At 44.0% G+C, this 25822-nt stretch overlaps 1 protein-coding gene across 1 annotated transcript in view; it reads right to left on the bottom strand.

The window, feature by feature from the left end:
• Nucleotides 1–1230: 1230 nt before the first annotated feature.
• Nucleotides 1231–25822, bottom strand: part of NSG2 (neuronal vesicle trafficking associated 2) — a 51461-nt gene continuing 26869 nt past the window's right edge. The window contains exons 3-4 of the mRNA XM_063087991.1: nt 3815–3925; nt 1231–1422 (exon numbers count right to left, since the gene is read on the bottom strand). Of these exons, the coding sequence (XP_062944061.1) occupies nt 1231–1422; nt 3815–3925 (303 nt within the window). The remainder of the gene's footprint in view (nt 1423–3814; nt 3926–25822) is intronic.

Raw genomic sequence — 25822 nt, 5'->3', positions numbered from 1 at the left:
TGACAACCCACAGAATGGGCCTCCTCAGCATGGGATTGCCTGAAATGGTTCCAGGGCAGAGGGGGGCCTGGTCAGTGCTGGATGCTGCCTCCTCATCAGGAGCTTCTAGAACCTGGTTGGGAAATGTCCCCCATCGACACAACAGAGTGGGCAAAAGACAGTCACATTTTTCAGTTTCCTTTAGAAATGACTTGGCATTGCTGCAGCCCCAGTCTTAGAGTCTCTCCCTGGCTATCACTTGAAGTTCCTTGTTACATTGTTGTTGCTATTGTCATTAGCACTTTGGGAAATCACAAACAAACAAAATTTTAAAATTGGGTGCCTGTGCTTGGAGCTTGGCCAAGTGTTACGTGCCTGTCCTGTGCCATCCTTCTTCTTGTAGCCTCTCCTTCCTTCTCTCCCACTCCACCCCTGCTGTCTCATAAACATGGGCAGTATCCAGGAGTAGATCTAGAAAAAGAAGAAAAAGACAAAGAAAATCTGCCCCCTTCTCAATGTTCACTTATGCAAAACACATTCCACAGGGTAGATATTCAGAACCCAGGCCATGTTGATCTGCCCAGGCCCTAGAATGGATGCCCCATAAATTTTGTGCTAATCTTGCAAAATGCACAAGTGGTCAGTATGTTTTACTCCGGGGTGTGTGCATCCTGGGCTTACTAATGCCAAGATTAGTCCTTCTCTCCAACTTGACTGTTCTTAACTTCCTTTGTTCCTATCCTTCAGATCAAAGGCAAACCAAATAGCCCCAGTCTGTGCCACTTATGATTCTGTTCCCTCCGAAGCCCACGCTGAAGCTACAATTTCTCAGCTAAGAGGCCCACAGAGTCTGTGCTCTTTACTGCCCTTCAACAAACTCCAGATGGAGCCAAGTTAATGCTTTTTGTTCATTTTCTTTGTTTCTTTCCTTTTCTGTTTTTAAATTTTCCTAACAGAGAATAAGCAGTGGCTTTAAAAATATCTTACATGGGAACAATCAACACGAAACATGCCTTTGTACATGAGCCTGACTTGTGGACGAATCAACAATACCAAGGGACAAAAAGAAATATCAACTCAGACAACTCCAGTGTACGATATTGTCGGTGAGTTCCTCCCCCCCATCCCACCCTTCCCCACCCCTGCCCCCATATCCCAGGAGTACATTGTTGTCTGGAGCTTGACTTAGCCAACAGGGGGGGTCCTCCTTTCCACACCACCCTTCTCCCCCATTCTGGCTGGGGTTATCCTCTAATGGCCCTGGGTCTTAGGTGGCTTGGGCTCATGGATGACAGCAGCTGCTGACAGCCATGGCCCAATGGCCCGGGCAGTGCTCTGCTTGGCCATGCTGTAGTGGCTGATGACTGTGTAGAAGCGGCTTCTGGAGCTAGGGTCCTGGGACGAGTAGTAAGCGTCCAGGGAGGCCGGGATACAGCGCTTGTGCTGGGGAAGAAAGAAACAGTGTCAGCGTTTGTTCAGCAGGCTTCTTCCAATCCACTCTGCAACGAGGCCACCCCCTCCAGGAGCCAAAGTCACATCAGACTTTCAGCCAGAGAGCAGGTGACAACACCCAGCCTGGGCCTGGCACACAGCTGGACTTCTCAGTATTATCACGGTCACCATCATCAAAGCTGCCACTTAAAAGAAGCCAGAAACAAACCTGATGCTGATACTGATTCAAGGCCAACCTCCTCTGCTTACTGACTGCAGGGCTTAGTGAACACTGTTGCTACTCCGACCAGACCCCCTTTATCTGGCTGATTCATCCATCCCCTAGTTGTTTCCTGGCCATCGCCCACAGCCAGTAGCTGTTTCTTTTAATTTCCTGGATTGTATGCTTGTATCTCTTTCCTCTTATATCAAAGTCTTGGTTCCTAACAACATTAACATAATTGTGCATTTGCATTATCCTGTAGCATATGCAGATGCTCCTTGACTTGTGATGGGGTTATGTCCCTATAAACTCATGGCAAGTCAAAAATATTGTAAGTCAAAAATGCATTGAATACGCCTAACTTACTAAACATCATAGCTTAGCCTAGCCTACCTTAAACATACTCAGAACACTTACATTAGCCTACAGTTGAGCAAAATCATCTAACACAAAGCTTATTTTATAATAAAGTGTTGAATATCTCATGTAATTGATTGAATGCTGTAGATGATGTTGAAATTGTGACAGTTTCGCACCATCGTAATGTGAAAAAACCTAAGTTAAACCATCATAAGTCAGGGACTGCCTGTTATAGAACATCACAAAATAACACCAATATTACTACTAAGAAGTAGACTTCTGTTGAACTTTGCAGTTTCTCTGTAGCTCTATGTGTTCCCAGAATATATTCCACTGAGGGTGCACAGTCAATATACTGTACCCTATAGTCATTTGAAATATTTATTTTCTTTGTCAGCTTATGTCCCCAACTTGATAGAGAGCTGTGTTCTTTGTTTATCTTATTTTTAACTTTCAGGAATTACTTTTTTCTTATTTACGTATTTTTAAAATATGTCAAACATGTATGTATTTCAAGGACAAGTACCTAGCAAAATAAACCCAAAAAGCCTTGCTTCAATTTCTGTTCCCTCCACTCTGTCCCCTTCCTTTCCCTTGAGGAACGATTTTTATTAATTTTTCAATTTATTCTTCCAGAATTTCTTTCTGAAAAAATAAGCAAATATATACCACCTCACTTTTCTCACACAAAGGTAGAACCTTTTTTTCTTTCTTTACCCATATCACCTTAGAAGATAGTCTATGTCCATGGATAGAGGCTTTCCTTATTTTCACAGTTGTATAGAATTCCACTGCGTGGATATATCATAGCTTACTCAACTCTCCCCTATTGTTAGTTATTTCCAATCTTTCAGAATCTCAGCTTCTAACCTTTAAGAGTGTATAGTCTTAGAAAGTCATATCGCAGAGCATTCCCCATTTGATCTCCCTGCTTTGGAATGCAATAGCTGTGATATTCTGGAAAATCTTCGTAACTAAATCCTTTTAACCTCTATTTCCTCATATGTAAATGGGAACAATAAGTCTTATTTTTCAGAATGGTTGTACGGCCCAATTGAGACCATGTTTATGAAAATGTCTAGCAAGGAGCCTGATATACAAAACGTGCTCAGTAAATGGTAATTATGAACATTAATATTATCACCTGTTTTAGCTCTAAAACAGATTCAGTCTATTACAACTAACATTTGTTGAGAGCTCATTATCTAGCAGTGCTTCACTAACTAATTTTACTTAAATTCTCTCACAAAAATCATATGGGCAGGAATTATCAGTCCCCATTTTGCAGGCAAGGAAACTAAGGCTCAGAGGGGTAAGGAGACTCCCTGAGATCATACAGCTGGTTCAGCTCTTTAAGCGAAGGAGGACAGTCACAGAGAAGACCAGTGGGAACGGGGCCCTGCTGCAAGAGTTGGGGAGACAACCTCAGAAGCACCAGCTCCCTGTCTTCATACCTCTGCAGGGCCACTGTAGGGGTAAGAAACCAGCCATCAAGCCAGGAAGACCTGTGTCAAACAGAGGTTTCCAAAGACAGAGCAGTCAACATCAAGGGGTAATGAGCTTCCCTTCCTGCTGATGTGTGGTCCAAAGCTGGACCCCCTCCTCACCCTAGAGAGGGCCATTGCACGGGAGGAACTCTACTGCCTACTTGAGACTGAGTCTGTCATGAAATCTCCTTGCCAGATGCATATTACATTTTAAACAGCCTGTGGGAGTTTGCCATACTCAGAATTTGGACACCAATGAAAAGAGGACATTGATAAACCCTTTATTTGAAGTTGACAGTGACCTGGGGCTACCCACCTGCCAGAAACTCCTTACCTTATAGACAAATCCCTCTGGGCAGCTGTGGTCATAGGTGAAGGCTTTGTAAACCACCAAGAACACAATGCAGGCAAGGAAAGCAAGGGCCAAGCTGACAAGGATGGTGACCTGGAAGAAGACAAAATTGAGAATCGCCCAGCCTCAGCCAGCCCACCTTCAGTTCATATGTGTAGCCTTCCAATCCTAGAGCTCCTAGGCAGCATGGTATGTTAGAAAGAGTAGGGGGTGGGAAGCCAAAGAATTGGCTTTGTCTGCAACTTGCTGCCTTGGGCAAACCAGCTGCACTCTTTTGGCCTCAGTTTACCCCTTCTGCAGGATTTTCTTTCTCATTTTACTTTTCCTGCTAACTGTGTAGGAGGGTTGAGAGGATTGATTACAAATCTGTCACTTGTGATGCTTCCAGCCTTCTGTCAGCACCACCACCACTACTGAATTCCCAATCTCAGACATCAATGCCTTCATTCACTCCACTTGGACATCTAATACACACCTGAAACACATTCCCAAACTGGATTCTGCTCTTCTTCTACCCAAGCCGCCCCACCTGCATTCTTCTTCATCTCAGGAAATGTCAAGTCCACCTCTGCAGTCACTCAGGCTAAAATCTTCAAGTCATCCTTGACTCTCTTTTTTTCTCACACTCTACACCCGATCTACTAGCAGAAACTGTCATTTCTGCCTTCAAATACGTCCATAACCTGATTACTTCTGACCACCTCAATTGTTTCCACCCTGACCCAAGTACCATCACCTCTCACCTGCAGTATCAAAACAGACTGCTTATTAGTGGCTTCCTTGCCCCTTACGATGTACTTGACACACAGCAACCAGAGAGATCCTTGTAAAAGCTAAGTCAAGGCATGCCCCTTTTCTGCTCAAAAGCATGCAATGGTCTTCAACTCATTCAGAGTAAAAACCCAGCTCCTAGTCATTATGTACAAGCAACCTTTAGAAAAATAATACAGCACCAAACTGAGGGAATCATCAGAATATATCAGAAAGGAATAAATGGCTAAGTTGAGAGGAACCTCAAGGCTTGCACTGGCCCTGTCCCATCACCTATGTACCCCCATGATATTGGGGCATCTAGTGTTAGAAACAATTTTAATAAGCAGAATATTTTTGTTATTTTTAAAAGCTGGTGGTCCTTTGAGTCAGTTGGCCTAGAAATATGGCAGGATTCCTGCCCTGGAGGAAAGGTTCTTTTTGATTCAGAAGAAAAATAAAATCAACTTCGAGGGTCTCCATCCCATCTCCCTCCAATCCTAGGACATGTTTATAAGGACAGAAGGAGATGGGAGTCTACATTGCTCCAAATAAATGGAGTTCTTTGTTGGTAGCTTTAAATATTGAATGGGAGAAATTTGAAAAGGAAAAGAGGAAGATGGATATGGGGGGTGGGGTCTATTCAAATCATAAGGGCAGACACTGTTATAAGAAATTCCTCATACATGTGTGTATGAAATTTCAGGATAGCGACATGTAAAATTCAGTTTTAAACTATTGTTAACACAATGTGCTGTTCACACCCTCCATTCCCCCCAGCCCTCTGCTGAAGCCTGCTGCACTCAGCAGCTTCCTGCCCGGGGAATAGGGTGGTGATGGTATGGGGTGAGATGAGGCAGAGACTGGACTGGAATTACCTATGCAACATGAGAAAGTGAAGTGGAGAAGTAAGTGGAGGCTGGATCTGGAGCAGAAGATCCCTCAAAGAGACAGATATCCCCTTTGGACCTCCAAAGACAGCATTTGAATAGTACAGAAAAGGGGGTCACCCATGACCACTATCCACTAATGCTGAAGACCTAAGGATGTCAGCAGACATTTGCAGTATAGATGTAAGGAATTTTAAAATGCCCAGATTTCCCAATAGCCAAAAGGCAGAAACAGCCCATACATCCATTAACAGATGAATGGATAAACAAATTGTGGTACATCCATACAATGAAGTATTATTCAGCCATAAAAAAGAGTGAAATACCTGCTACAAATGTGGATAGACCTCAAAAACATTATGCAAAAGAAAAAAGCCAGACACAAAAGGTTACATATCATATGATTCCACTTATATGAAATATCCAGAATAGTGAATCCACAGAGACAAAATGCATTACATGTGCAATGTTGAATATACTAATTATCCTGATTTGAGTGTCCCATATTGCACCCAGGTAATGATATTCCACTCTGTACCCTGCAGATATGTCCAATTAGTTTCAATAATAAAAAAATAAAAATTAAATTAAATTAATTTTTTTTTAAAAGAATAGATTGGTGGTTGCCAGGGGCTGGGGGGTAGGGGTAATGGAGAGTGACTGTTATTGATAATGGGTTTCCTTTGTGGTGATGAAAATGTTTTGGAACTAGATGGAAGTGCTGATTACACAACATTGCAAATGTACTAAATACCACTGAATTGTTTACTTTAAAGTGGTTAATTTTATGTTATATAAATTTTACCTCAGTTTTTTAATACAAATGCCCACAGCCCAGGCAGCAGCCTGGCACCCACAGCTCTGTCCCAGGGATAAGGAGTCATTTTCCTAAGTGGTGACTCTTTCTGTCAAAGGAACCACAAAATCCTGCTAGTACTCCCTCACTTCACAGAGAACACTGCCTCAGCTCAGCCACAAGAGCTGACTATGAGACCAGGACACAGATACAGTCACAGTCACATCTATGGACAATGATGTGGCTGCAGACCTTGCGCATGTGAAGGAGGGAGCAGAGGGCTGCAGCCCCTCCCTTGCCCTGCCTCCAGCCTGGTGGAGGGTCAGAGGGAGCCCCCAGGAAGCCTCCCATCCCAATGACCATGTATGAGCCTGACCCTGACTGAGCAGAGACCCAGGCCTCTTGGAAGACTCAGGAGCAGGACAAGACCTCCCAGCGCAGGTGTGGGAGTACCACACAGGACTGGACACTTCCTCTGGTCAGCCACAGGTTGTTGATGCGGTGTTGAGATCTGGAGCAGGGCCCGGAATGCCTGCCCATGAACAGATTTCCCTTACAGAGGTGGGCTCTTTCACTCCTAACACTCCCTGAGTTAACAACCCCCACCTAGAAGGAACAGGGTCCAATTTACCAAAGTGTCACCAGAGCTTGACAGCATGAGCACAGAGTAGGCTTTCTGCAAATGGTTCTGGGTGGGGGGGGAAGGGTAGGGAGGGAGGCAAGAAGGGAGGTTCTCATTAGGTAGAGAGATTTCAACTCCCATTTCACATTAGAAGCATCTGAGGAGCCTTTTAATGTGGATGCCTAGGGTGTCACCACCCCATGGATTCTAACTTAATGGGTCAGGGATGTTTCGGTCCAGGACACAAGTATTTTTATAAACTTTCCAGGTGATTAAAATGTGCAACCAGGAAAGAGAACTCCAGTATGACTATGTGTGAGTGGTTCTCTAGCTAGCTGCTCATTGTTAGAATCAGCTGGGCAGTGTTGCAAACAATAGTGATGTTCTAGCTCCACCCCAGGCCAATTCCATCAGAGTCTCTGGGGGTAGAGTCCAGGCCTCAGGATGTTTTGAAGCCCCATGATGGTTCCCATGTGCAGGCAGGGTCAAGAAGAGTCCTGTATGTAGACACTGGACAGGGTGCCCTCTATGACTGTCAGAGTCAAAGGTCTAATGCCGAGTGGTGTCATGGTTTGAATGAGCCAGCCAAAATTCACGTTGAAATTTGATTGCCATTGTAATGGTGTAGAGAAGAGGTGATTAAGTTGTTGGCAGCTTTAAACACTAGATGGAAAGAATTTCCAAAAGAAAAGAGGAAGGTCTTCTCAACCCTGCCTGCGCGCAGGAATCCGTAAGAGTCTAGGGAGGTCAGACAGTACATAGTGGTGAACTAGGCACAGGTCCTCCCTTGAGACTTTACAGTCTACAGGGTGAGGGAGAGATGGACAGGTGGATGCAGGCATCTGCAACACAAGGGGTGGCACCATCATCGAGGCCATCAGCACAGGGATCTGCTGGAACTAACCAGACTGGGGGTGGGGGATCAGGGAAGGACCTGACACCAGAAGTGACCTCATGGAAGAACATTAGGATAGGAGAGGAAGAAGACTGAGCAAAGGAAATCACATCCACTATGGAGCAGAGCTGGACAGAATAGGGGCTGTTCTGAAAGCATCATAGGGTTTAGCATGGCTGGCCTGGAGGGTGTAAGTGAGGGCAGGGCTTGGTGGGCTGGGTATGTGAGAAGAGAACACATAATAAGGGACCAGACTAAAATTTGGACTTTATCTCAAGGGTGACAGGGAGCCATTGAAGAAGGGATGTGACAGGATCCCTTATATTTCAGAAAGATGTCTCTGGGAACAACAGGAGGCAGGTTTGTAGGGGGTAATGTGGGAGGCAGGGAGGCCAGTGGGGAGGCTCGTGCATTAGGGCATGCCCTGAAAGCAGAAGGGTCAAAAGAGTCAACAACTTGAGAAAACCTGGAAAGTGAGGACAGTGTCGTGAGACTAGAGGAGGAATGGCCAACTCACGGAAGGGAAGTTGTTGGGTTGGGGTGGAGAGCTGAAGAATTCTGATTTGGTTCCAGGGTGAGATTTCCCGTAGGCAGCTTTCAGTGGGGCATCCTGCAGAACTGGCTGCCCTGAGGTGGCCACCCCTCTACTGGTAGATTTGTGGAATTCAGAGGTCCTACATGCTTGATCCCTGCAGACTCCGAGGGCTGGGGAGTGAAACTCCCACTTCCCCACACAGCACCTCTGAACATGAAAGCCTGACTCCACATCAATATTTATTAACTTGGCTTATATAACCTCATTCCTCGGAAACTAGCACCTCTTGAATTTAACAACCTGAGCCTAGCAATAAACAGCCTATTAGTTCTTTGGAGCTAGATCTGACTGTTTCATTGGAGATATGTTCCTCACTGCGTTAAAACCCCCTCTCTGTTCTCCCTGCTCACCCACCCACTCAGTCATCCACTCATTCACTTAGCACCTATTTGCTAAAGGGCTGACTGGGTGCCAGACACTGCGACAGTCATTGCCTTGAGCTTTCAGAAGGAGAGAGGCAGACAATGAATGAGCAAATAACAAAATGAATAATTACAAAATGAGAACTGGACAGGACCTGGAACAGTGCATATGAAGGGTGCACTTTGATAGGGTGGTCAGGGAGGAGGAAGGTGCCAGGGACAAGGTGATCCCATGCCAGAGTGTTCCAGACCTGCCCAAAGACCCTAAAAAGGAGAGAAGCTCAGGGTCCCAGAGGGCCTGGAAGGAGCAGTCTGGCTGGGACAGGGGAAACAAGGAGGAAAGAGCACTGAGGTGAGGCTGGGAGGAAGCAGGGGCTGGCCCTATAGGGCTTTGGAGACCAGTGTCATCCTTGTCCTGCCCAAGAGAGGAGCTTCCTACAGTGTCTATCTCTGGTGCCTTCACAATAACATCTCTGCTCAGCCTAGCCTCCCCCAGCTATCCCCAGACCACAGAGAGCTCCTGCTGTTGCACTTCTCTGGACCGTAGTCCAGGCCTGGAAATCCTGTGTGTCCCTCCTCAACAAGGAGACCATCTCCTCAGCCTTCAGGTGCAGCACTGAACACCTGATCCTTCCCTGCTCTGTAGCCAGGGCTGCTCCAGCTGCTCCAGCTGAGCAGAGTCATCACTACTGCCTCACCCCTCTGAACCTGCCTTCTGCTGGGAATGCCTCCGGTGGCAAACACGTCACATCGTCTTCTCTGCGCATGGCACATTAACTCATACAGAATGGGGACCAGAAACATTTCTGCAACTGCAATGGTGAATTGCATGAAGACCACACGCGCACACACACACACACACACGCACACACACAATCCTCCCAGACACACACAGACAGACATGCAATCTAGTCCAAACCACATTGTGTTCAGGTGGGACAGAGCACTGAAATATCCGCACATCACCTTCTGTTTTTTTTTTTTTTTAATCCCCTCTTCTCAATCCTACACACACACTCAAACAAAAGCAACTTAACCTTGAAAAGAATCAGGGTGTGGGTTAGCATCTGCTAAGATGTGTCCAAGGTTTTTCTTTAAATGCATTCCTCCTCGGCATGTACTTCAAAAGTTCCAGCCACTCAGGAGGACTGTTGTATTCCCAGCATGTATTGTATAGCTTTTCAGCCCTTCCCTCCCTGGTAAACTCCTAGTCATGCTTCAAAACCAAATTCTGGGCCGAGCCCGTGGCGCACTTGGTAGAGTGCTGCGCTGGCAGCGTGGCGACGCTCCCGCCGCGGGTTCGGATCCTATATAGGACTGACCGGTGTACTCACTGGCTGAGTGCCGGTCACGAAAAAACGACAAAAAAAAAAAAAAAAAAACCAAATTCTTTAAGCTTTTGAGGTCAGGAGAAGAATAGAAAAAGAACTTAAAATAGAGTATGAAGTTGACAAATCTGGCAAAGTTTTGCTAAGCCCTGCATCATGATGACCACCTCTCTGTGTTCCATACCTCTGTAATAACAGTGATAGTAGTAACAATAAGAATAGATGCTGAGAGTTACTGGGAATTTACTGTATACTATCACCACAATCACACCAAGTAAATACAATTACTGTCCTCATTTTGCTGATGGGGAAACTGAGACTGAAAGATTAAGTGACTGCCTAAGTTCCCACAGTTTGTAAAAGACAGGTCCAGATAATGCACTGAGGTGTCTCACAGGCACCTTGAACTCACCATGACAACTGGCCTCAGCATCTTTCCCTCAGTTGTGGTAGAAGGCAGCGCGGCCCACCAGATCTAGGGCCTGACTCCTGCAGCCATCCTGCCTCCACGTCCCCCAAGAGCCATACCCAGTCAGCCACCAGCTCTGGTGAGTAAGCTATGCCTCTGCCACAGCTTACTCATCTCTCCCCATTGCCTACATTCTGAGCTCCCTGGTTAGGACCCCCATCACCTAAATCCTGGATGCAGTGAGCTCCTCACCACCTTGGCCCCCAGCCTCTCAGATTCCAGGCCACCTTCAACTTTCTAACAAGTCAGCCTGGTCATGATGCTCCCCTGACAAATGAACAGTCACACCTATAGGATCAAGTCCTAATCCCTTAATGTGTCATACAAGGCCCTTACCAATTTATCCTCCATCTCTCCTTTTAGCCTCAACCCCTTCCCTACATGTTCTAGGCATCCTAGTTTTCCCCACTCCCACGCCCTTGCAGTTGCTGATCCCACTGCCCAGAAAGCCAGATCTTACTCCCTGGCATGTCAAGTCCTTGAGCTGGGACTCATCCTTAGTCCGCCCCAGCTCAAGTATGTTCTCTTCCCCAAAGCCTTCCCCAAAAGCCCTCAGTCAGTATTTAGCCACTCTCCCGTCTGCTCACAGCTCGCTGAGACCCTTTCCCAGCACACGTACACTGATTTACTCGTATAAACCTCACAACAACTCTATGAGGCAGGTACTATTGAATCTTCATTTTTTAGATGAAGAGACTAAGGCACAGAGAGGTTACATAATTTTCTCAAGGTCACACAGCTCATTAAGTGATACTTAAGTTACATAAGTAATACATAGGTTAGGAGCCTAACTCTGTGAAGTGTGGCCTAGGCATTTAGCCTGTGCTATACTCCTTACAAAGCATGGACTGAGGTATTTATTTACTCACTAAATATTAACCCAGGGTTTACACACAGTGTGTCAGAAATAATTCCACATATTGGGCATATAGTGCTAAAGAAGACAGGAGAGGCCCCTGCTCTCCTGCAGTCTACCTATAATCTCTTTGAATGAGTTTCCTCCTCTGTAAAAGGGGAACAATGATAATATCTGCCTCTCAGGGTCCTAAGGATTAAATCGAATAATGCATGTGAGACCCTGTAGTGGATTGAGTGGTGGCCCCCAACAGATATATCCACATCCTAATCTCCAGAGGCTGTCAATGTGAACTTATTTGGAAAAGGGGTCTTTGTAGATGGAATTAAGTTAAGATGAGTTAAGTTAGAGATGAGATCATCCAGGATTATGCAATGGGTGCTAAATCCAAAGAGAAGTGTCCTTCTAAAAGGCATGCAGAGGGAGACAGTCACACAGGGAGAAGCCATTTGAAGAGGGAGGCAGAGTGTGGAGTGATGCAGCCACAAGCCAGAAAACACCTAGAATCAACAGAAGTTAGAAGTGGCAGGAAAGATCCTTCTCTGGAGACTTCAGAGGGAGCGCAACTCTGCTGACACATCAGTTTTGGACTTCCGGCCTCCTGAACTGTGAGAGAATAAATTTCTGTTGCATTAAGCCATGTGGTTCATGGTAATTTGTTACAGCAGCTCCAGGTAACTAATACGGGGCCCTGCCACAGTGCCTGGTATACATGCTACAAATGTGGGCACCTCTGCTTCTCCAAATCATCTGCCATTTTCCTCAGCATGTACTTCAAAAGTTCCAGCCACTAAGGGAGACTGCCATATCTTCACATGCATTGCTCTTCTATATCTTTTCAGCCCTTTACCCCTTGGTGAACTCCTAGTCATGCTTCAAAACCCAACTCATCACATGTCATCTTCTCTAGGAAGCCTTCCCTTGACTGTCTGTGCTCTCACTACATTGTTCATCTCTCCACCATTTAGCATTCAGCCCCCACATCACAATTGTCTGTTCTGCTGTGTGTGTCATGCCAGCAGTGACTGTGCCTTGTTTGTCCCTGCAGTTCCAGCTTCTAGCTCATGACCCAGTACCGGGCAGGGGAGATGCTAATGCATATCCCACATTCCTTACCCCACAGTCCTTTTCTCAATTTTGGCACAAAGCACCATCTGAAGTGAGTTTTCAGGACCCCTCTTCACTGCTGGTAGGGTAACTAGAAGGGAAGGGGAGAGCCCAGCTGGATAAAATCACTGCACAAGGTCATTTGAAGTGTAGTTTATATGATACTGGAAGAATTATTAGTTGTCCCTGAAGTGTTCTCCTTGTCTTCCAGCTGTGCCCCTAAAAGGTGAGAAGCTTTTCTCTGATGTCTGGGAGACCTGGACCCTCCATTCTGGGTAATATCCATATAGTTCTCTGCAGTAGCTATGGCTGTATCCTGACACTGTTTTCATATTGCTTCTGTCTCTGGTGAGCTGTGTGACCTTGGGCAAGATGCTTTACCTCTCTGATTCTATGTTTCCTCATCTGTTAAACAGGAACAAAAAATCCCACCTCACAGGATCGGCATGAAGATTAAATGAGACGATGCCTATGAATTGCCCAGTGTTGTCCTGGCTTATGGGCTTAACTGATAATACCAATCTCTTATTGACTATTCAGTAATGTGATAGGTACTGTGGCAAGTGATTTTTATGTATTATCTCCATTAAACTTCACAATAGCTTGATAAGCCCAATTATTACTCCCATTCTACAGCTGTGGAAACTGAGGCACAGTAGGGTTTAGTAATTTGTCTGAATTACTACATGGCTACTGAAGAAGCAGAGCCTGATTAGAACTCTGGGATATCTGATTCTGAAGGCCTTAATCCTAACCTTTATCTTAACTAGCTTTTGGTAAATATTTCTCCATCCTGCAGCTGCATTTGCTTGCAGTAGTGCAATGAAGCAAGATGATATTCACAACATGCACTGTAAACTTATTCTAGGAGAATATGTCACCACAGATGTGGAAACCCCAGGAGTTAGGAAGAAAGTGGAGAAAAACAAAGATGATTCCACTGTCTGCCACAGATGCTGATCTAGGAACTTTGCAGAAAACATGAACGTCATTAACATTCAGGTATTGCAGCATCTCAGTACCACAATAACCAATATACCACCCTTTTTTATAAAGAATTCAAACCCTGGAAACCTCAAAGCAACAGAACTCTCACATCAGGGAAATTAAACTTTGTGGGAAGATACAACAGCTGTCCAAGAGACATTCATCTTTTGTATGTGGCAGATGGAACCTCCAGAGACAGAATTAGACTTCCTGGTGCCTTGTTCCTGGCTGGGCCCCAAAGATCCTGACAATAGGGCTTGACTGAAAGTGCAAAGGGACCACAGCCCCTGTAAATTCCACCCAACTGACACCCTGGTTTTCCTGGCCCTTCCCTGGTTCCAAGTAGTTAATGGAATAGAGCTTTTGAAGCCAGAAGGTCTAGACTAAAAGGGCAGCTCCACCCCTTACTTGCTGTTTGATGCTGGGCAAGTTGCTCACCCTTTGGAGTCCTCACCTCACTTCTCTCTAAAACAGAGGTGATACTGACGCTGGATGCACTGTACACACTGGCTGCTGTAAGGCTGAACGTGGCAGTGCATGAAAGCCCTGAGGACAGGCCTGGCCCACGGTAGATGTTCAGTCTCTCATAGAAACAAACTTAGCACACGTGGAGTGTGTATATGTATTACATCATTTCATGTCCTTGGAACTCCATGGGGTAGGTATTATCAATGTGCCCATTGTACAGATGTTGTACCAGAGGCAGATGGAATGATTTTACATATGTGAGGGGCAGAATGAGGATTTGAACACAGGTCTGTATAACTCAGAGGTCCACCTGCCTAATCATATGTCAGGCTGCCTATAAACCTATAACCACATTCAAGTTTATTTTTATTAAAAATGTATTACACAGCTGCCATAAGAGCAATATTGGAAATTCAAGAGGCAGAATACCCATTACAATTCTGCCATCATCCCTGGTCTGTTTTTACACGCTCACTTCTCGTCCCTATCCATGCACATCCCAGCATAAATCTTAGGTCCTCCTATTGCATCCCATTTTGCACATTATTGGCCCTTTCAGCTTCCTATGGTCACATAAAACATCCTCATATACCAAGTCTGGATGACCCCAGAGCCAAGACAGGCCCTGACTTTGGCTTCTATAAAATGGCTCTAAATCATTACACTCGTCTACATAAAACTATCATGAAGTGCAACCAAGATGAGTAATACAAAAGGAAAGAATGCCACATAAATGCTGAAGTGACAGATTAAGGCTTCTTGTTGCTGCCTTTGTCACTGTTATAATTGTGCGTTATTAAGACTGAATTCAGTTCAGTTATTTCTTCAGCAGGAGGGCCATTGGGTGTTACATTGTGTCACTATCACCTGTGATCAGTCCTCCCCAACTGACTGACAGCCCCACAAGGCCAGGGCCATGTCCTCTGCCTCTGGGCTTCCCCAGGACCTGAGGGTCCTAGACTTTAAAGGATTTGCTAGTGATTCATGTCAATGGGACAGAAAAGTACCTCTGATGTGGACCACCTCCTCTCTGGCCTCTCCTGCCTTTCTTACCTAATCTGTTCTCCCTGCAAGTCACTTGAAGGATCTTCCTAAATTATTCTTCTGAACATTGCATGTGGGGCTAAAACCCCTCCCCTGACTTCTCATCACTTGGCACAGTGGGTCTGCCACTTCACTGAGCATCAGAACAGTTCAAGGAGACTGATCACATGCAGAGTCCTGAGCCCCACACCCATAGCTTCTGATTCCCTTGTTCTGCCATAACACCCAGAAATTAGCGTCTTCCACACAAACCTGGGAGGCTTAGGTGCAAGTAATCTAGATTGTTAGATCAAGACAAAGTCCAAATTCCCTTGTATGGCCTTTAAAGCAAAGAGGGCAAGGAACTCACATCTCATGACTGTCAGCTACTCAGCATTTGACATACATTATCTCACTCAGTCCTACCCAGCGTACCACAAAGTGGATACTGTTGATATTCCTGGTTTTCAGATGGTGAAACTGAGGATTAGAGAAGTTGGATAAGTTCTTAGGATTGTCTGCTCCATTGGTAGTGGAGTAAGATATAGATAGAGGCCAGATCCTCTATCTAGATACAGATCCAGATCTATCTGGATCCAAAACACACGTTTTTTTCCTCACTGTCTTCATCCTCTAATCCCTGTTTACCTGTCCCACATCACCAACTGCTACTACCCTGGAACCCTCACACACACACACACACACACACACACACACACACACACACACACACACAAAACGGTCCTCATTCCTGAAAGCTCTAGGCTCCCTGCTACTGCTACTGGCATGTCTTCCACTGCCTTCCCCTTAGAGGGTGTCCCACATGTGCCCCAGGAAGCCTTCCCACACCTTTCCTTCATGAGTAAGGCTTCTCCAGAACTCTCAGGGTCATTGGTCCTGGCTGTGGTCACATCTCATTCCTTGTTATTATGGGTTTTTGACCTGTCAACCTGCCCTACCAGACCATGAGCTTATTGAGAGCAGATACTCTGCCTTAGTGACCTCCTGCCCAGCTCTTAGCCTGGGCCTGGGACAAAGAGCACGTGAGTGAGCTTTGAAGTACTCACATCCATTTGCTTCAGCCAATCCCAAGAGACAGGCCCCAGAGTGGGGCCAGGTCATCTCCTCTGCCCAGACAGCCATTAATATGGATCCCGGCTCCAGTCCCATCTCACTGCAGCCCAGCCAACCAGCTGGTCTAGACACAGTCTGCATTACCATCTCCATGGAAACATGAGGCCTGCAGCCCAAATAGCTTGTTCCATTAAGCTACTTTTGTTCCTCAATCCCCTTTCTTGGCAGAAGAGTTGATAAAGAAAAAAAAAAAGAAAAAGAAAAAGAAAAAGAATCAGGTCAGCAAAATTGGTTTGGAAAATTAGAAATCATCTTTAAATTCCACTGTGTGGTGCAACTAGGCTCGCCAGTGGGGGTTCCTGAGCCAGATAAACCACTCCACGTCTTGCTATAATTCCTGCAAGGGTGAGAAATAATGCTGCCAATACCACAATCTAGCCCACACAGCAGTATCTCCTCTGGACACAAGTCAGCCATGTTTGGGGGGGTGGCATCTCTGCTCTGTACTTAATTTGCATGAGGAGGAAGGAATCTTTATCCAGTCTTCTTCCTCTTTATTCCTCCTGCCCTACACAGAGACACAGTCTACTCAGGAGGGGCCTTGGAGGGAGTTTTCACAGAAAAGAGCTCACACAGCAGGCTTGAGACTGTGGCCCTTGGAAAGGTTGGCTTGCAAGGTTGGCCCTTGGCTGGCATCGGGGAATCTGGGTGTTAGGTATGTTCCCACCATTCCCAAAACTGATAAGAGCAGCTCACTGTGCCTAAACTATGATAAAAATATGGCTTTTGCCAAATACCTGCCTTCCTTCTGGGAGGCTGGAATTTGGGTAGGTGCTAAGCAGAGGGTGCCTACGGGACTAGCCCCCAGTAAAAACCCTGGGCATTGAGTCTCTAATGAGCTTCCCCAGTAGACACCATTTCATATGTGCTGTTAAAACTCATGGCTGGGGGAATTAAGCACATCCTGTGAGACTCCACTGGGAGAGGACTCAGAAGTTTGTGCCTGGTTTCCTCTGGCTCTGTCTCATACTCCTTTACCTTTTGCTGATTTTACTATGTACCTTTTGCTGGAATAAATCATAGTCATGCGTACAGCTGAATGATGAGTTCTGTGAGTCCTCCTGGTTAATCATCCAATCTCAGGATGGTCTTGGGGACCCAACACAGCTCTCCTCTCTGTCTCCCTTCCTGGATCCCCTACAGGAGCAGGCATTGTGTATCCTATTTTTCAGAGCCTGGAATGCAATTAGCTATGCTTTATGAGGGGCCCTGTGCCTTAAAGGCAGGAACCAAGTTCCAGCCTTTTGCCTTTCTCTTCCTGTCTCCCAGAGCCTAGGCCATATTCACATCTCTCCCTTTCTTTCTTGCCTCATGAGTCAGGACGAGGGTAAGGGTCTTATTCTTCTTGCACAGAGGAGCCTGGGCCAACTTTTTTGGAATCTATCCATCTCCTCCCCTGTGACATCTGACCTAAGCTGTGGCTTTGTGAACCCAACACTAGAAATTGGGAACAAATACATTCCCTTCTACCTTCTACTTCACATTTTTTTTTCCCTTGGTGATGGTGAGGACACTTTGGACTGCCTTCTCCCACTGCAGTAGGAGATCTCTCCCTGGGTGAGGATGGGCACAACGGGACAAGAAGCTAGAGATTCACTTAGGCCTGCCATTCTGACTCTCATGCCCCAGCTTTGCTCTAGAGAAAAACTGCCCCTCGGGGTTATCAGATGTTTTGTCAGGTGCATATAATAGTTCTTTGTTTGTCATTCGGGGTCTGTCCTTATATACAGACCTCCTTGGCAAGAAGCCTCAAAGGAAAGAATGGTAGTATTCTGGCACCATGAACCCCTTCTTAGCCCCTGGGGTTAGGATATGGGTGAGTAGGGGCTGATTCCTCATCCACTTGGCCAAGTCAAGGTGCTCACCAAATTCACCTTTAAATAATACCTAGAAGCTGAGTCTGCCCTCAAAGTCTAAGTGTTCTCAGGTCACTGTGTATATGTCATTATGACCCCAGATGGAACACCTTTCCACCATTCTGTTCTGCCCTGATAAAGAGAGAAAGACAGGGTAGTGACCAGAGCCTTAGCTTTGAAACTAGAATTACCTATGCTTGGATTTTAGCCCCATCACCTCTGGTGGTCTTATTACATTTCCTGGGCCTCAGCTGTCTCTTCTGGAAATTGGGATCATGATAACTACCTTGGAGCACTAATGTGAGGAGAAAATGAGATCATTGTGTAGAAATGCTGAGTGCAGTGCCTGGCACAGAGCAGGTGCCCAGATCAAGGATCTAGAAGGATGAACATGCCTTAGGATATAAAATTTTATTCTCTCTGCCTATCCCATGGTTCCCATGTTTTTATTTTTTTTTTCAGACTGTATTTATTCAATATAATGAATTCATTCTCCAATTTTGGATTTATCAGACTCATGCACATGCCTGTGAATAGGAGATAACTAGAGTAATCATGATTTTTCTGTTGGTCTGTTTGCCTAATTAGAAGAAAAGAAATAGTTTCCTTTGGCTTTCATAAAATATTGGGATGAGGCTGGAAACGATCATCATTACTGGCCAGAGCTGGTCTGAAGCCAGCACAGACTAAGAACAGATCCCTCACACCCAAAAGCATTGAAAGGTGAAATGAGATCACAGAGATCACCTGTCTGGCTTTGATCTAAAACAGTGCATGTTTAGTAAATGGTATCTATATGAATGTATGAGAATGATTTCTGTCAAGAGACTCTCTTGGATAGAAAGGCCAATCCCAAAATGACAAGACAGGTCTGGAAAGAGCATCTGTTGATGTCCTTGTTTGCTGTCCATCATTGTGTTTAATATCTCAGTTGGGATCAGTTCCTAAAGAGGCAGTTGGCTTTGTCTTTGAGCTATACTCCCATATCCAAGATGATTTCATTGGAATATGAACATTAGGATTTATTAAACACCATCTGGTTATTTAACTTTGCTAATAATTTTTAAAACCAACTCTATATGGTAGGTACTATCATCTTTCTATATTATAAATGAAGAAAATGAAAGCCAGAGAAGTTAAAGATGCTTGCCTAAACTCAAATAATGAATAGAGTAGCCAGAATTTGAATTCAGGTGTGACCCTGAAGGCTGTGTGTCTCTTCCACTCACTCCACTGCCTACAGAATGGTTTCTACTTGAGTAGCAGACTGTGATACAAAGGCTCTATCTGTCCACGACCAAAACAATTGCATTATCATAATGTTTGGTCAGCTCCCTGTGGAAGCCCCCAAAACACATTAAAGAAGCCCATTTTCTAGGGCCCCAATGAATCCTGCTAAATAAATTGCTTTTTGAAAATAAAAAGAAAATGAAACATCTGTGGCCTCAAATTTTATATGAGCAATAATTCAAGTCTCTTTCAGAGCTCAGAGAAGAAAATTCCTCATGGGAATGAGGAGTGTAGAAGTGAGATCTCAGGTGTAGAGCCAGGGATTCATTAGCGTGTGTGGGATCTTTGAAAGAGAAAAAGCACAATTTAAATTGGAACATTTCAAAGCAATAACTCATTTCCCAAATTAATGTGCTATTGTTATAATCATTAGAAAGAAGAGATGAGGGTCTGGGGGCCCTGCTTATTTAAAAGATAAATATCAGGCCTCTTGAAGTATTTTTCATTTTAAAAGTTCAAACTATCATTCAATTTGGGTCAGAGGTTATTAAGACCATTGACAGGGAATCTCGTACAGCATGGAAATGCTGAGGCCTTAATTCACAAGGTTGTGTCTTTATAAAGCAACAAAGCAAAGGCAAATGTGAAATAGATCTAAACACGTTCACATATATCTAACCAACCTGTCACGAGGGAAGCAGCTAACCCTCCCTGGTTACCTTCTCTGTGCAGGCTCGGAGCAGGCAAGCAATGCAAACGAAGGGCAGGTGTGAAGCCACGGATGTGTTGAGGACTGGAAAGACCTGGAGGGGACCTGCCCTGTCTACAGTGGACTGCAGCTGCGGTTCCAGACAATTTGTTAATAAAGATGAGAATGAGCTCTTAAAACAGCCAGTCTTCTGATTTTTCAAGAAAAGATAGGGCTCGTGAACTTTCTGTGAAATTTTCCAATTTTTAAAATGGAAACAGTGGATCCAAAACAATGCTTTCATTACTTTCTTTCATTACTCATTTTAAACTTTTCAACAACCCTGTCAAGTAGGGCTTGTTATACCTATATTACAGAAAATAAATTTCCAAAAAGTGCTTGGTTCAGGGTCAGATAGCCAGTAATCATCCCCAACCTGTTCTATGAGGTCCAGGGTGAGGCAGAGAGTGTGACTGGTCTGAGGCTGAGTGGAGAGTCCGGTGACACTATGGGAACTGTGACCAATTACTGTGCAGGTCAGGGCCAGGGGTTAAAGGGATCTGGAGAGTGTGCCTACAAAACATCTCCAAACAGGTACAGACTCACCACCTTCTACCTCGGTGGAGGAATTTGGGGATGTGGAGAAGAAGAACTTAACACTTATTGAGCACCTATTATAAGCCACACACTGGACTTCCTATGGATTGCTTCATTTTAAGCCCACAACAACATGGTTTGATGAAGATGTTATCCCTATCCTACTGTGGTGAGCAGACAAGTAGACTTCCTAGGATCACACAGCCTGAGCCAGGTCGAACCTCTTCTTCCTGACGTTTGGACAACACAGCTGGGCCTTCCTCTTGCCTGGGCTATTAGGCTTTCACCAAAACCTTGTCAATCACTAGCACTTGGAAAAAATAGTCCAGACAAGAAAACCCTCTCCAGTCTTACCAGGGCTATTTTTCCACAAAGCAAAACTCGGTAAATTAAGATGTCACACAGCCTTGCTGTTTCCACAAGTAGTGATTATAGCTACAAATCTATCCCATCATGTGGGCAAATGGGCTTTGAGCAGTGAGGTCATAAAGTTGTGAAGTTTATTGACTGCTACCATAATGATGATTTTAATTTGTTATTAAGAAAATAAAAGACTACCTTGGGTTCAGGGTACAGGTGGTATAAGCAGTTCATTTTGGCTTTTCAGTGGCTGGGATGTAGCCCTTTAAAAGGGAAGAAGTGTGAGGTGAGAGAAGGAGCCAGGCCCTAGCATCAGACTGACCTGGGATCCAGTTTGTACTCCACCATTTACAGGCTGTGTGACCTTAGGTAAATGATGCCACCTCTCTGAGCCTCAGTCTCCTTATCTGCAAAAATGGTGTTAATCATAATACCCACATACCAGGTATATTGGAAGGACTTCCAAAGATGCTGGATCTACCTTATAAATGTTGGATATTAATACTGTTATTATTATTTAAATACATTCCTTAAGCAATTGCCAACAGAGCCAACTGCCTGACTTCTTGCCTTCTTTCCGACTAAAATAGCCGGATGCCCAGCTAAACTGTTTAATTTCATCAGGACAGTCTGGTGAGTCACAGACTTAATTAATTTTCCCATGGTTTCATTGGGGCAGGAATCACACCCTTGCATTTCATCCATTCCTCCTGGCTCCAAATAACGGAAGTGCGTGTCCATCATAAACCATTCTGACTCTACAAAGACGAGAAAATCATCCAATAGTCACAGGATTACACTCACTACCAGCATGCGAGGCTTCAGAGAGACATCTCCCAGAACATTGAAGCAAGGGCCTGGAACCTAATGAAATTGCCTTTCCTCTACTGAGTTCCCTACAGCAGCTGCAATTTGGGTCCCCAGTTTGAGCACTTATTCAACTGTGACCTCCACAGCCCTGGCAGGATGAGTGGGACGTCATGACCCAGAGTGAGGTGTGTTTCTCCCTTTATGTGAAGCTCCTTTTTGAAGGGCTGTGGACAAACCACACGGTTGAAGGTGAGGTTCAGGTTGGGTGGCCTCCTGGACAAGAAAATAAAGCAGGACATGAGAGAGATGCAGTGTGTGGAATATTCTTTGCTACGGGCTCTGTGGGGTGAAACCACAATAAGCTGGCTGAGAAAACCAGATTGATATTTGCCTATGCCAGACCTGGGTTTTAACTGAGCTGTTTGCTCCTTGAGGGCAGAGGCCTTCAGGATTCATCTTGGCAGCTCCTGCATGTGGCCAGGGCGTTTGGTTGCAGTAGGTGCTCAATAAATCTGTGCTAAGTAAATAAAAGCCACCCAACCGGTTTCATTCATCTTATTCTTAGTACACCCCCATCTTTTTCCAGAAATAATTCAAGGCAACTTACAGGCTGCATGATTTAGAAATCACTAACATTTGTTGAATTCTCACAATGTGCCACGTTCTGCCCTGAGCACTTTACATGATTTCTCCTGTGTCTTCACAATTATTATTCATAATTGGTATTATTACTATCCCCATTTTACAGATGAGGAAAATAGTAATGAAGTAAATGGAAGGCATGAGGATGAGCATAAACTGGAGGCAAGGGTGACAACAATGCCCATACTTGAGTAGGAGGGCAATAAGTTGCCTCAAAGTTTTCTAGATGCCTGAACAAAGATAGGAACTGGATCAGTAATAACATTCACAGAGTCCAGAAGATAAAAGCAAACTGATTGCTGGGAAGATGCACTAATGGCTCCCACCTAACTAGTGTGGGCTTGAGCAAATCACTTCTCGCTAACCCTCTGTTTTGTCCTCTGTGCAAAGGGACTGATGACAATAATGTCCCCATCACAGGGCAGTCATGAAGGTCAAAGAGATGACAAATGCCCCAGGGAGAGTGCCTGGAACCCAGAAGATACCCCATCAATACTCACTCTCCCATCTCATCTCTGGCCTTTTTTCTGCCCTCCACTTATTAAAGGAGGCATCTTGGAGTGTGGGTTTTTAACTGTAAAATCATTTGCAAGGCTGCCCAACCAGCTCATTATTACCTAAAAAAAAAAAAAAAAAAAGAAAAGAAAGAAAGGAGCTGTGCAAGGAAGTTCAGAGCTTTTCAAGCGTGCCTGCTCTTGAATTTCATGAGCAGTGGTTGGCTAAATGGCTTGGTCAGTTCCAGCCTGGGCCCTGCTTGAAATACACGTTAAAATGAAAGGGGCCTCCAGCTCCCCATTACAGTGCCATGCCCTGGGGTGCTCAGGAAAGTCATGCTTTTCCATCATCTCTGGCAGCTGAGAAATGTGATTGATTTTCCTGGCCTCGTTTTCGTGTTTTAAAGAACAATTTCTCCAGGGCTCCTCAGAGAACTGAAATGGAGAAAATCTCATTCATATTTTACCATAGAACTCAAAACCTGACATCCATCAGACAACAGATACAGGCTGAGCCTACTACACAGCAGGCCCAGGGCCAGGCATATGGGATGCAGGGATGACAAACATATACTTGGTCTCTGCTCTCAGGAGAGACCTTTAGAAGGCAAGTAAGAAATATTATAATGAAGGTGGCACTGGAGTAGGGGGCTCCTGAGCTGGCCTGGAAGGAGAGGGTGAAAGGGTGATCCAGGCAGAGGGAACAGCCTGCTGAAAGATATGGAGGTGGGAGTGCTACATATTGGTGCAAAAGAAGGCTTGAATGGTAAACCGAGGTATCCTGAAGAAGGAGCATAATTGTCAGACTAAAGAGTTTATTGGGAGCACTAGAGATATAGCATACCTTTAACATCCAGTGTTTTAAAATTTTCTTTGGCAGTTTGGATGAAAATTGAATTGGAGGGAATAAATTTAGGAGGTAGGAAGATCAATTAAGAGCTCTAAAAGTAATACAGACCTGAACAAGTAACCCATATCCCATAGTACTTTATAGCCCAGTGCTGAGCTAGGTCTTTCAAGAAACAACAAAACAAAGAGGTAAACTTGCATTTCCTGGGTACTAACTGTGTTTTGATGCTATACATGTGTTATCTAAGTACAACAGAATAAGATTAGTTTCTCTATCTTACAGATAAAAGACACAAAGCTCAGGGAGATAAAGAGATGTGAGTCACCCAGGGAGCCAGTGGTAGAACCAGTGAATACGGCAGGGCTGATGGATTCCACACCCCCAGACCAGTGTGGCTCTACTCTGCAAACCTGCAACAGAAACGGGAGCCTGACTTGAACATAAGAAGGTGAGACAATTTGTTGCAACAGTGTGTACAGCCTGGAGTGAGATAATTGCACTCTACATCCAAGGCTGACTAATGTATGCCTAAAGGATAATCTGTAAACCCAGAGTCCAGAATTCTATTAATAATCAAACATAAAAGATATTGCTTTAGAATCAAATCCACATAAATGGAAGTTTCAGCTGTATGTCAGCATCCCAGCAACATTAGAGGGCAGGCCATATCTTGTGCTTCCATGAATCACCCATACCACCTACCCCAAGGCTTGAGACGTGGCAGCTACCATGAAAATACTTATTGACTGAATGGGGCCACTCAGAAAAATTGCTGAAGGGAGTTACAATTAAAAGAATGACAATGGGTCCATTTCAAAATGTAATCTTTCAAAGCTTTAGAGAGGTAGCTGGGTAGAAACGGAATCTGTTTATTAATTCTTCACATATTTACTGGAAACTACCCACACCCTCCCAATAATACTAAACCAGATGATTTTATGGGTTAATTCTGTTTTGTTTTTTTGTTTTTTTAAAAAAAAACTTACAGAAAAGATTATTCCTCTATTGTTTTGAATTGTATAGAGCATGGAGAAAGAAAAAGGTCAAGTACATATGTAATTTTTAAATTTTATTTTATTTTATTTTTTTATAGAAGCAGCATTATACTAATACCGGACCTGACAAAAATAGCACAAAAAAAGAAAACTTAACCTCACAATATGATTAAAGCAAATATTTTAAATGATACATAAGCAAACAGAACTCAATGGTACACCATGACCAAATCGGGACATATAAAAATGGCTTAATATTTGAAAACCTATTAGTATAATTTACCATAATACTGTATCAAAGAGGACAAACCATATGATCATCTTCCTAAATGCAGAAAGGGCATTTTGGGGGAAAAAGTCCATCAAAATTTAAATGGTGAAACATTAGAAACAACAGATCTGAAGTTATTGATCAATGTAATTAGACAAGAAAATGACATTGGGAGTCTAAAAATTGAAAAGAGAAAATAACAAAAGAAAATTAAATATAGCATTATGGGCAGATGAAACAATTTTTTATCTAAAAAATCCAAAAAATCAAATTTTTAAACAAATTATTACAAACTATAAGAGAAGTAGGTAACTGCCTGGTGGCAAATAAACATACGAAACTGAAAAGCAGTTTTATTAAGTACAAATAACAGACAGTTACAAAACATAAAAAGAAAATGTACCTTTTACAGTATCAACAAAAAATAGGTAAAATACTTTTGAATAAATTTAACAAGAACTGTAGAGATGATTTCAAAGCTGAACTGAGAGCCATGGCAAACTTCAACAGAAATCTTTCTAGACTTGTTTCTAGATAGAAAATCTCAATATTTTAAAGATGTGGCTTCTCCTCCAATTAGTCTGTAAATTCATGTAATCCAAAATAAAAAGTAATGATAGTCTTTTAGAATCTAAAAAATATATTAATATTTATCAGGAAAATCAAACATGCAAGAATGAACAAAAAGTTGCTGAAAAGTAAAAGAAAAGAGGGAAGTACAGTTTACACAGATATTATCATGTATAATGACACTATGTAATTGAAACAATTTGGTACACAATACCAAATAATTGTCAGATTGATGGAAGAAAAGAGAGGACAGAAGTAGCCTCAAAAACATGAAAATGCAGTATCTAGAAAAGGTTGCACATCAAATCAGAGAGGGGAAGGACTAACTAATGATCTTAGAACAAC

The sequence above is a fragment of the Cynocephalus volans genome, chromosome 2, assembly GCF_027409185.1.
Source record: "Cynocephalus volans isolate mCynVol1 chromosome 2, mCynVol1.pri, whole genome shotgun sequence".
NCBI classification, from domain to species: Eukaryota; Metazoa; Chordata; class Mammalia; order Dermoptera; family Cynocephalidae; genus Cynocephalus; species Cynocephalus volans.
Note: the sequence above shows the minus strand (reverse complement) of the source record. Positions and strands in the feature narration are given on the sequence as shown.